This window comes from Ooceraea biroi, chromosome 2 (genome assembly GCF_003672135.1).
Source record: "Ooceraea biroi isolate clonal line C1 chromosome 2, Obir_v5.4, whole genome shotgun sequence".
In the NCBI taxonomy this organism is placed as follows: Eukaryota; Metazoa; Arthropoda; class Insecta; order Hymenoptera; family Formicidae; genus Ooceraea; species Ooceraea biroi.
In genome coordinates, this window is record NC_039507.1 from 10,214,573 (window position 1) to 10,227,393 (window position 12,821).

General features: G+C 40.4%; 1 protein-coding gene across 10 annotated transcripts in view; it reads right to left on the reverse strand.

The window, feature by feature from the left end:
- Positions 1–12,821, reverse strand: part of LOC105279139 (dystrophin, isoforms A/C/F/G/H) — a 442,569-nt gene that overhangs the window by 338,741 nt on the left and 91,007 nt on the right. For all 10 annotated transcript variants that reach the window (XM_026967748.1, XM_026967742.1, XM_026967747.1 and 7 more), the window contains 2 exons: positions 9,428–9,642; positions 1,009–1,107 (listed from right to left, as the gene is read on the reverse strand). In XM_026967748.1, the coding sequence (XP_026823549.1) occupies positions 1,009–1,107; positions 9,428–9,642 (314 nt within the window). The remainder of the gene's footprint in view (positions 1–1,008; positions 1,108–9,427; positions 9,643–12,821) is intronic.

Sequence of the window (12,821 nt, forward strand, 5' to 3'; positions counted from 1 at the left end):
CTCTTCCGCGCCGCCAAGCACTTTTCACGGCATCGTCTGCTGATAACGTTTCCGCTCACGGTATTACGCCAGGTTGACCCTGCGAGGATAGCATGATATGGTGAGCGTTTACCCCCTGCAGCGAGCACACTCGAATCCAACCCCGGAGGTTGAAATATCGACGGCAGCGCCGGAGACAGAATGCATGCTTACCGACGCCGGAGCTTTCAGTTCTGCCATTTTTACCGCTCGTGGAATATGAAATGAAGAATGATGTGCACAAGACTGCACGATATTTTCAAGAAAACCGAGAATAAAAAGACCGACAATCGAGAGTTATCGCGAAATGCAATTTTGAAGAGAAAATGCAAGTCACTCGAGGAATAAAGCGGAAATTATAAACCGAGAACGCTCATGGTTCAATTCCGTGACTGTCGCGTCCACCGAGCGCTTGGCCGTTGTTGTTAAAATAAAAGAAAAAGAGAGAGAAAGAGAGAAAGAGTGGAACAGACGAGCTTCCAATAACGCCGCGCAAGCATGAATCGGGTAGCTTAAAAGCATTGTCGGTCGCCTTTACAGCTTGGCTCAGCAAATTGCGATAAACTTCAAAGGCATGGCCAATACTACGGCATTCCAGTTGCTCGTATTCGAAATCTTTACATCTTTGGGCGGTACCGACACATATATATACGAGCGTGCGATTACTAAGTAAGATCATAAACAACGTAACGTCGAGATATCGTTGGGTGATTCGGAGATTTTAATATATGCATCTTTAACGTTTGTGCGATTAAATCATTTTCCTCTGCTATTCTTCCGTGATTAAAGATATATTCTTGTAAATATTGTGTCTTATTAATTTTTCCATTAAGAATTTTCGAATAATTTGTTCGGGAACTATAAAACTTCTTTTCTTCAAAATGTTTTAGTAAACAGAATATTAAAATTTAGTTAAAACAATTTGTGCGACAGACTAATAGTATAATCAATACTTATGCAGAAAGGAATTTGATTTTGCAACCTACTCACCTTTTGTTTATCAAGAAGATGCATGATTTCGTCGACATCGCCGACGATAACAGCTTGTTGTCGCAACATCTCTTCCTCGACCGTGAGCCAGTCACGTATCTGCAAGCAAAATAAAAATTACAATATGTATATATTCTAAATGCATCGCAGAAAAAAATATAATAAAACCATAAATAAATGCAATTATTCAATAACAACAATGTACTTTTTTAATTGCAAATATAACAGCAGTTTTATTGAAGCTTTCTTTTAACTAAGTCTTTTTTACTATTTGGATAAATTTATCGATAATAAAAAAAGTCAATATTTATTAATCTATTAAATCAAACATATAATTCTCCTGACAGACAAGCGTAACGCTGAATTAGCAATGCATCTTCGGTTGCATTGACCAATTCACATGCGAATCGATAACCCATCTTGGTGGATTAATCACGAATTAGCTATAGCAATTAACTCGTGTCCCTTAGCAAACGTGCGAATCAGCGTCGGCGGGAAATGTCTCCGTCGTACGAAAGCGGTTTAAATGAGATGGAAAAGAGCCATCGGCCAGCGAAAAGGGAAGGACGCGCGACCGGAATCGGGATGTTTGCCGCCGGAAATTAGTAGGGAGTGTCCGTACGTAAGTGGCCGACTTCGATTCACCTTCGTACCTCGATATCCATTAAGAGCCCCGAGAGATCAAAAACATGCGAATGTCGAATACACATGCCATGGGCGTTTCCTAAAATTCATCTCGAATTTCGGGGGCGTAATTCCCGGCGAATTTGAAGCTTTCGGATCTTAATTGAAATTTCAGCACGCACATACATACGCACACATATGTGGCGCGTTGAATGATGGCTGTAACAATATGATCGTGTAAAATAACTTTTTCGAAAAAGACCGCGATATGATTACCTTTAAAATAGATCGAGCCACCATTGTGAGCACGAACGAGCTCTTAATCGCGTTACAAATTTGTATTTTACAACAGTCATCACGTGTCGAGCGGTTTTTTCTTGTAAATGGCTCTATTGGTGCGTTTAATTAAATACCAAGGCGAGTTAGGCGTAATTGCATTCCCATTTGGAACTACGAGTTGCAAAGCCAATAATACGTTTAAAAGCCGCCACGCGCACGCGTAACGCTTCGCTAGACGCCGGAAACATCTCCGCCGGCGATTTTAGTGCAGCTCGGCTGTTGCGCGTGGGGGGTTCCAGTTGAATTATTTCAGAGTATCGCGCGCGGTGTTCGAATAAACATTTACGGTAAACAACACGTCGGAAAAAAGAAACAGCCCGGGATATTCTCGGCCTATAAACGCCGGCTGATCAATCGGCGACGTAACAGCGAGCAACCAAGAAACTAGCATTCGGCAAGGGTCTGCCCGGATCGTGGAACTTTCGAGGGAGTCGATAAATCGCGGAAGAGATAAACCGTAGTGCTACAGGAAATTAAGGTTCTCGCTCGGTCCGGCAAACCCCGAAGTCTGCCACCTAGTCTAAGCTGCTGGGCTCGTTCCGCCTTTCACCCACCCTTGTAGGACTCGGAGCGTCCTTGATTAAGTGCCTGTTGTCGAAGAACGATCATATCCCTCGCGTTTCCCGGATTCCCCAAAATGGACCATCATAGGACCACGATTTATACATCTTCGCGTACTCCCCAGTCGAACAGTTTGTTGTCCTTTATTTGTAAAGCGCGTGACGCAAATAACGCTGGAAAGATCTGAAATTCGGTTATGCCTACTCGTCGAGAAAAAGGTTTCATGCTGCAAAATTTCACGAGTAAACTCACGTGCGTCCATTACATATCCTTCACCGCGCGATCTCTATATTCCTCCCCCGCGCGTACTCAGTTTCATCGAAAACTGTGGAACTGAGGGTTCCGCTCCAAGAGTTTAACGATCGGTTTTAGCACCCGTGCCATAAAAAAAGACGCATACACACCTTCCTCCGGAAATCAGGCACGTCAATGCACGGCAAAACGATCGAACCCTGCGACGTTGCCCTTAGTTTGCGACGAAAGCCGACAAACTTTAGTTGTATCGTAAATGTGATCGATGTCGCAGACGAGATTCTCGTTTCCGTAAGTTCACGGTTACTGAGAATTTCTCGTATTCCCGAGAACATATTCTAAATTAAAAGTTATTAGTGCACGCGAAGGTGCATGTCTCTCGCGTTTATCCTACGACAATAAAATTCTTCGCAAGAAGCGATCCCCTGTAGTGCTGTCCCCGAGCGACAGTAAACGCTGAAAAGTTGGCGCAGGTGCACTTTGCGCCAAGTTTCTCGATTGTTGTCGTACGACTTGCTGATGCAACCAGCGGTTCATTGAACAAACCGTTTCATCCTCGTTCTATCGTCTTCCTTTCAATCGAGACTTTTACTTATTACAAACTATTACGAAAATAATATTTCTCGAAAAAAATCGGAGTGTTACGCTTGGGTAGGTTTACTTGTCAGACAATTAGTCGGTGGATTCGATTGACTCTCTCTGAGGGAGGAATTGATACCTCTGTATTTTCTACGCATATCACTCGCCATGCTAGATCCTCAGCAGCGGCTCGGCGAGGTATTAGCATTGAGGATATTCGTAAAACGGCAGACTGGTCTCAGAATTCCTCCACTTTCGCAAATTTTTATAACAGGCCTGTTATGCCATCGACAGATGTGGCACGCACAATTATTTTAAACAGTTAAAACTTTTATTTACAATTACATGTTTCGTGCTACTTTCATATATTTAATATATTTAATTTGACCTGTTTACTTTTCGTATTCTTCATATGTTTAAGTTAACATTGTATTTTCCGGAGTTTATTCATACTATTCTGTTTTGTGTTATTATTATGTATGTTATACTTTGTACTCTTACTTAAACCCTATACTCAGGGTTCCATACATGTATAACTATTTCCGGCTGTCTCGCAGGAATAAACTCAACTGATCACAAATCGTCAGCTTTGAATAACTACATTGTCTACTCGGACAAATGCAGAGCATAATTATATGATCAAACGAACTCCTGAGTGAAGTTCGATCATAATTATGCGTATGCTTCGTCCGAGTAGACTCTCCCACCCTCATCCAGGGAATACTGTGCAAATTGGCTATGTGAAATACTCCATAGGTGACATGTTTGCGTTTCTTGATATACATATATATAGTTATGTTAATCGGTTTAGTTTGCGCTGAAGATAGCCCAAAGAAAGGGTCGAAACGTACGTGGATATTGTATGTATGAATTGTATATGAATGTTTAATAAATGTGCGCATCAATAACAGCGTGGGTTCACATAGCCAATTATTTGTTTAGTCAAATTTAATTATTAAAAATGCAAACACGTGTAACTAATCTTACATCGCTAATCGTTCATAATACGCGCCAAAACAATACTATCTCAGTACTTTATTCATGAAAGCTCAAACTAGGCTCGCATATTTTGTCACAAAAGGGCGACCAAGAATCTAATAAGCTGAAAACCACAAAGAGACCCGAATTATTGGAGTACCAGGGAAACGCGAACATGGGAATTCGGAACATGGTAACACATTCGAAGAAGTTTCAAACACGAAACTTACTTTATACACGGCGAAAATTCGTATATTCGAATCTTTTCAGCTATATTAACTTTCAACCGCATACAGCTCTTGAAATGTAATACAATACTTTCTATCTCAATATCGAATTTACCTAATCTCGCTTATTATTTCCAAATTAACAAAAATAAATAACCAAGTGAATGTGGATCCGATCACATTGATTCAAAAATTAATATATGTCATTCGAAACATTAATCTTGAATTAAATCTTGAATTAATCTATGTTCCATTTTTATTAATATACTTGCAACCCTTTAATTTTTTAATCTAACGATCATCCTTTTCGCAAAGAGCCGTATTTTTAAATCGTATAATTTCCTTACAATTATAAATGCTAACAAATTATTTGTACCATATAAAACAAATATTTAAACCTATTTCAAATTCAAATCATTCGAGATTAACTATACGTAACATTTTATGTTAACAAATGACGAAAGTTCGATTTATCTGATCGGGAAAACTGTTTTCTTCGCAACAAACTCCTCAATCTTCGCGCCTCAATCAATGCGATACGCAACGTGCGTAAAATGTAGTCTGCCATCACGAAACGAAATGGAATTTCATTGGCAACTTGATTCCTGCTCGAGTCTCGTTACCTCGAGGCCTCTCATCGCTTTATGCAAACAGCACAATACTTGTCAGCGCGACAGCATAGCCGGAAATGGAAGCAGGGAGATAGCTGTTATGGCGTCAGACTGGCTCGAGTCTGACTGTTGACTCGGCAAATAGGAAAAGCGTAGCGAAGCCTGTGTAATGTTGACCGAAACGTTGGTAAAAGTTATCTGGACAATAGAAGGAGATATTAAATGCTACCGAGTAATATTTGCATCACGTCTCGTAACATCTCATCAGCTGACTTGTTCATGTACGTATCACGACATCACGATATTATCAAAGTAATTACTTTGCGATTAAAATATTTCGACGTAAATATGCCTTTGATATTGCAGCAAAATACGTAAGAGCAAGAGAACTCTTCGACCTTCATGAAGAACGTGTGGCGTGTAGTGTAAAATGTCGCGTTTTCAAAGGCAAAAGACGAGAGACACGTAATGCTTCTCTGACACGCGGAAAAGGGCAAAAGACGTTTTGCGAAATATGAACGCGATAGCTCGGGTCATAAAAGTTCAAAGAGAATGAATTCTTGAAAGGCAAGTGCAGAAAAAACCGTGTTACGTGCTGGACAAAAAGGGAAAAACGTTTGTGGATTTATAAGGAACAGTATGCATAATGTGTCATGCATTCATATTCCGCCCTGATGAACATGCTTTAATAACTGATACTAAATTGATTCTAGCGGAGATAATCAATTCGAGTGATATCCTTATTAAAAAAAATAAGACCAGGAGAATGAATACGAAAAGGAAGTGCACTTCGTTAAGTAACGTCGTGTCTCAGTATCAAGAGAAACGTATTTGAATTTAAGTACCCGCAAGGTATCATAAAGACGACGCTCAGCGCGAGCTGAGAAGATATTCCTCAAGGAATCCGCGAGAATATCAACATCTACGCAACGCATAAAACGCTGATCACGTAGACAGACATGGCCACCGCGCCTACTAAAACTGAATTAAACTTATCGCGTCGGCCAAGTGCGCCCTTAAATTAAATCTCCACGCTATAAAGGATAAATTTCCGCTCTGTCGAATCGACGTCGGAACGGACCTCGAAGGGCGCGCATGCAAATTTGAGATTTGACTTAATCTATTTTATCGTATTTACGGAAATGCGCTCCCAGGGTTGTAACGCCCGTCATAAGAACCGCGTCGCGAGCACGATGAATGAGGTGAATGAAGATCAGAATGGCGTGAAGGGGGAGAAACTGGTGGAGTAATTCGATAAAATTGACCAAATTATACCCCTGTATGAACGGCCGGCTCTACCCTCCTGCGCTGTCCAGCACCGTCACGCAAATCTAATTCCCGGTCCCTGATAACCGAACCCGTGCCGCCGCCAATTGCAGAACACTCGGGATTACATTTCTTTCGAAATTTGTCGTCGTCGTAATCAGATCGCGACCGGAGAAGAATACGGGAATCCAAGTCGGGAATCTCATGAAGCATACTGACGCGATAAGAAGTTATTGTCGACGCGGCATCAACAATAGGCAAAGCCTTGAAGACTCTCCATCTGCAATTCCAACTCTCTTCGATCCGGTAGCTATTAATGTGTAGCTTGCACGTCTTTAGCTCACCGTTCGCGCGAGATTTATTGGCATTTGTATTTAGACATCACTGATGATAATGACCTATTAAAAAAAAATGTGATAAGAGAATGAATAAAGATATAATGCTCAAAACGAAGACGATAATAATGAATTATTTGCTAATACTTGAAAAGAATTTAGCAGATTTTCAGCAGCATTATGCAAGCGGATTTAATAAACTGCGATTGGTACGCGTTCCACGAGACAGTGGAGTGCAATCTGAAACGCGATGAAAGAGGAAGACTCTTTGCCGTCACGGCAAACTCGTGATAAGTAAAAGGGCAAGGAAAAAAGGTTATTCAGAAGGACAATATCCTTAATAGCCGTAAAAGCTTTTGTCAGTTGCCAAGTTAAAATGTCGCGCAAATGAAGCGCCATTCGATTACTCCCTGACAGTTTGACATCTGCCTACGCAAAAAAAGAAGTATGTATTTTCCCTATTTCCGTACTCCCGCTACTTCGCCACAGATTTACATGTAATCTGTGAGGGACCGTGTTCGCTCACACGGGAAAGAAGAGAAAAAGAGAACAAGTAACAAAGTTTGTTACCGCTCTGTAAAAGTCAATGCCGCGCGAGCGAAAGCGAAGTCAGAGGCGTGAGTGAAATAAACCTTTAATGAATGTTAATTTGTACGGAAACTTTTGCGAGGTGTACGATTAATCCTCACACGGCAAAAATGATTTGATGAATGCCTAAGATTATCTCTTATTCCGCAGTTAAAGATTTTTTTAGAACTAGATATAATTTGGCAGTTTTCAATATTATGATGTTGAATATAACAAGTACAGTAAGAGGAGACGTATCTGTGTATGCTATTACATATTAGAAATATCGGGCAGATGCGGTACTGTTCCAGATACTAATTGCGGGAAGCGGACCCAACCTAGTCGACACTTTGATAATCAAGTTAGCACTCCTCGCCCTTAAAGGACAAGCTACAAACTACAATACTGATGTGCATACAGAGCAGAATATCGCAATGCGCTTACATCATTGCTTGACGCAATTCTGCCATGGCGTTTAAATTTACTCATTTTAATTCGCGTTTACAAAGGGAGCGCTTTCCCATTAAATGTAACAGACTTCATTTCCTTTTAACTGAACTTTCCACCTTCGTTTTCTTTTTCATTCTCCCCACAAAGCGCGAACATTTTGTTCCAGTCTAAACGCAGAGAGTCGAAAAAAGCGTAGTTAAAAACAACAGAAAAAAGAACATTGTGCTCTTATCTCGTTGAAGTTTAAAACACACGAAGTATTAAGCGCAATGTAATATAGATAATAAATACGCGACCTAACAATGCATGATTATGAGTATTTTTGCGCTTTCAAATCCCATAAAAATATTATCTCGTATGACATCATGCAAGCTGAAATCATTCCAAGCCTCAAGATATGTCTCAATGAAAAAAAGAACAGATTAAATTCCTTCTCCTGTTTGGCCACGAATCTCATGAGAAATCAACGATCTTCCATGTGCAAGCTTTAACATATTTTTCACCAAAATTTGTCTGGAGAATCTTCCGGCGGGATTCCATGAACACGCGTCGTCACATTGCCATATTCTCGTCAATGTCTGCTCGCGTTCGCGTAATTTATGCGCTTTAATTAGCCGAGATGCCCGAGAACAGGCAGGCTCTTCCCTCTATTGTAATTCCGTCGTTTTCGGCGATGCGGGGGAAACGGAAAAGTTTTACAGCGTGTAGTCGCCAAAGATAAAATTTCTTGTAGATGCATGGCACATAGTAACAGGTTTCTATAGGAAGAAAGGAGAAAGGGTGTAAAAATAAATCGAATCCGCGCAAGAATAATGCTATCGCGTGCGGAACACCCGGTCTCTTCGTTGGGAATATTCCCGTCCCTTCGTAGCAACACCGGAGTAATCAAATCGATATCTTCCGATCGGGCTCCGAAGTTAACCGACCGTTAATTATTATCTGTTTCTCCACTGAGCTTCTGATCCCAAGAGGCGTAATGGTATCGGTTTATCAGACTGTTGATTCTCTTTATGGCACGTGGAAAAGTGCATGTGTAAAAAAGATCAATATGCAATATGCCATATAAAGGTGTCTTCCTTAGGAAAGATTTAATTGCAAACCGCCATTAACAATCCTTCGATTTTTCGCATGCAATGGAATCTCGAACTAAAAAGCGGTGCGATACTAAATAATACTGTATAATTATATGTGGATAATCTAATATTCTAATATAATATATATAATATCTAAATTAACTTTAATATTAAATATTATTCTTTCAAACTATGTTGAATCATAAAATATGAGATAATTATATAAAGCTGTATAAAAATTATTGCGATTTTTCATAAAACTGGAAATCTCTATTAAGTTAACATAAAGCAATAAATAGTAATCCGATTCGCACAATGGTCACTTTATTCGCTTAAAAGTTTACTAAAAAAGCAGAAATATTATTATATTATAATTAGATTATAATAATCAAATTGCAATAAAACATCACATTACATACAATATCGAACGACATGTATCGAGAAAAAAAAAAGATATTGCATGTCGAATCCGTTCTTTTTTCGCATGTACATCTTCCGGTTACACAATACCATTGTCCTGACAGTTTCACGAGCGGCGTATAAGCAGGCGAGCTTACCTGAAGCACTGATTTATCGAATCCCGCGACGAGGGCGGACGCTGAAGTGGAGGGTGAAGGTGAAGACGAGGCCGAGGAGACGGAGGCAGAAGGGTTGCTAGTCGTTACGGGGGTCGACGGTGACGAGGGGGCGGGTGAGGGTGACAGCCCCCGAGAGCCCCCCACAACTGCACCCGCCGCCCCCGGTGCTGCGGTGCCTACGCTCCTTTCCGCTTCTGTAACAGGGAAACAAAACCATATCTCCATTAGAGCATGGCATCGCGTCGTAAAAGTCAGCAGGCCGTATCTCCCGCGGCCACCCGCCGACGTGACGAAAATTGATGCGCCCTCGACGGCATCGGAAAGCAAGACTACATGCGTTTAGACATACGTCACGATGTTTCGACTACGCTTCTGTCAAATCATCGTTCGTTGCAGTTTATTAGTGACCATGAACGCGCGAGAGGAGAATTTCGATCAGTAAGAGATCATCGAGTTCACGAATTCCTCTCGTTGCGTATCGATTAATTAACGTTACGTTTCAAATAGAGATAACATTTCAGTATTGTTCCTTGTCAATTATTAATTATATTAATTGCAATTATTTAATTAATTATATTAGATCGTAAATCGAATATATACATTTTATGAATATGGAATTTTTATTTGTGTACTTATTGAATCTATCCTTTTCCTGATATTTTCCAAAGATTCAGTAAAACAGATGCCTTGAAATTCCTGTTTCCTAAATTTCTAAATATATTTTTCTGCTGGTACAGCACATATAAGACTGCAACGAAGCGGAGTGTGTATATAACACGACCCACAATCGTTGCTATTAAAAAGTGGGAAGATCCATTCTCGCATGCAACGTGGAGCCGGCTTATGTTCCGGCTCCACGAAAATTATTCTACTACTACTAATTTTCCGGTCGACCCTCATTAACATCGTATTCTTTTTCACATGTGGTGACAGGTAATCAAACGGAAGAGGAAAGTTTGCTCCGAAGAAGAGGAAAGTAAGGAGAACGACAACTAAGACGATTTCGAGGCACGTAGGATGCACGGTCAATTCATTGAATAGAAAAGTAACTTCCATAGTTTATAAGTTTACCCTCGCGTGTGCGCGCGCGCGCGCGCTTCATCCCCTTGGAGCGAGACCATGGCCGATCCCCCAGGTGAAACCTACGCAAGAGCCTCGAAGACGAGCTTAATGCCCACCTCTAATGTAATTGAAAACTTTCGCAAACGCTTTTTCCTTCGATTTGTAACACTCCTACAGCAGCGCTTAAGCGCTACTTAGAAACGCGTTGCGCCAGTAATGATATGAAACTGTTCCTTTTTCTCTCATTTGTCTTCAAACGTCGTGCATATCCTTCATTTGTATTTACAAATGTTCGTTGATTCCAAGAAAATTCGGATCAAATTAATGATGGCTCGCGGTTATTTGCGATATTTTATTACAATTAATAGCAATTAATTACATTCGTTAATTTACTAAAAATTTTCTGTTTGCCGACTACACGTGCGATATAATAATACGATCAAAGGTGTCTATAATATTCATGAATGCGATAATTAATATCAACTGTGTTTATTAAAGTATCTGCGGTTGCCTTGGATTACAATATGTTCAAATCGAAAATGATACATTTTATATTATGTATTCCGGAATAAATAAGTTCTATCACATGGCCACGCTTATTGGTCGACAAGCGCACTCTCGTGAAATGTATCGAATATTGCTGCTTTTATTTGTTAATTAATAATTAATCATATAATTTATCTCTATTGTACCATGCTTTTACACAACAAATAAGAGTTATTTATGATTAACAAAGTCTTTGATGCATTTTGCGAGTTCGTTTTATCAAACATTATCAAGTTGTGTATCGAGGCTGATGTACGTTATAACAATTTCATGCGTGACAAAATAGCGTTTATACTTTTTGTAGACTCGCAATCCATAATGAAAAAAGATTTCGAATTGATCGATATGTTATCTCGACGTATATCAATTGTAAAATAAACAATAAAATCTGTAAAAAAACCTATTAATGTTAAGTTTTGTGAAACATACAGTGAGACAGACAAGATATTCTGCTATTTTGGCTAGCACCAATATTTGAACACTCTTGGTTACGAGACTATGCATATCTTTTCCACTGAACGTGCCGCAACTCGAAGATTGCCTCTGGTAAGCATAAGTTATGCACGACGCAGTCTCGATTCAGTTTTACACAAGCTGTTATATTTTTATACTCGGGTTTTTCCACGCCGGGTGGTAGCCGGCAAGCATTATCTTAACAACCGGTCCTGCCCCCGTTTTACTGCTGAATTCCGCTGTACTATCTGCAGCCGGGGCGAGAGTAGCGAGAAAAACTGCGAAAACGGAGAGGGAGGAAGGCCACGAAGGGCGGCAAGACGAAGCAAGGAGTAGCAAGCGATGAAACGACGGGCAAACCGTCGGTACGAGAGGGCAGTTTGCCCGCGTAATTACTCACAAACCGCGTAACTTTCGCCGGCGAAGAAATATCTCTCCGACTCGGGCGATATTTCTTAATGCGTCCGGCGAACTTCGGCGAGCGCGCGGCGCTCTACAACAAAGCTCTCTATCATTGAAATCGTGAGAAACCGGTAGACTGCGCGAGCGACCCATGCTAATTCAAAGGGGAAGCAGTTATGCAAACGTACCGCGAGACATTCACCTCGTGAACTTCCCCTCAAGGATACCGTCCACTTTCTGAAGCTCAAATTTCCGCGCATCCCAGCTCGCCCGCCCGCGCAAATTGTGTGCACACAATTTGCGAAGTTGAGAACTGTGCAAATCTCCGCCAAAAGCGGCCCGACCTCCTCCGCGACGAGAGAGAAGGTAACTACTCCAATCTAAAGACTGTACGTAGCCTTGCGCGCGACAAATTCGAATAATGAGATCGTTACTTAACACAAAATGAACGTAAAACGCTTATTCTCATTGATAAACGTAGAATAGAGATAGCTTGATGATAAAATTCGAAACCAGTGCGCATTAGTAGCACGTGAGTAAGTAATTTTAGTTATATTATCTCAAAAGTAAATCTAATTGTTTAAAAATTATTGAAACGTTTTTGTCTGCAAATAGCATTCATGTAAGTTAAAGATTGTTTTGTTAATGCTCGAAAGAATAAAAAAGCTTATGTAAATAAAGAATAAAGAAAATATGAAAGATCCATAACAAACTGCATAGAATCAAAAGAGAACATAAAAATTCGTGTATCGTATTACCAAATAATCCTACTTATGCACTTATACATTCAGCTACATCGGCTGAATGTACAAGTACGAAGTAAGACTAAATTTTGCAAGATAGAAGAGGAGGAACTTAATACAGATAAGACACACAAGCCCGGTATATAAACCACAGAGCGTTCACAAAG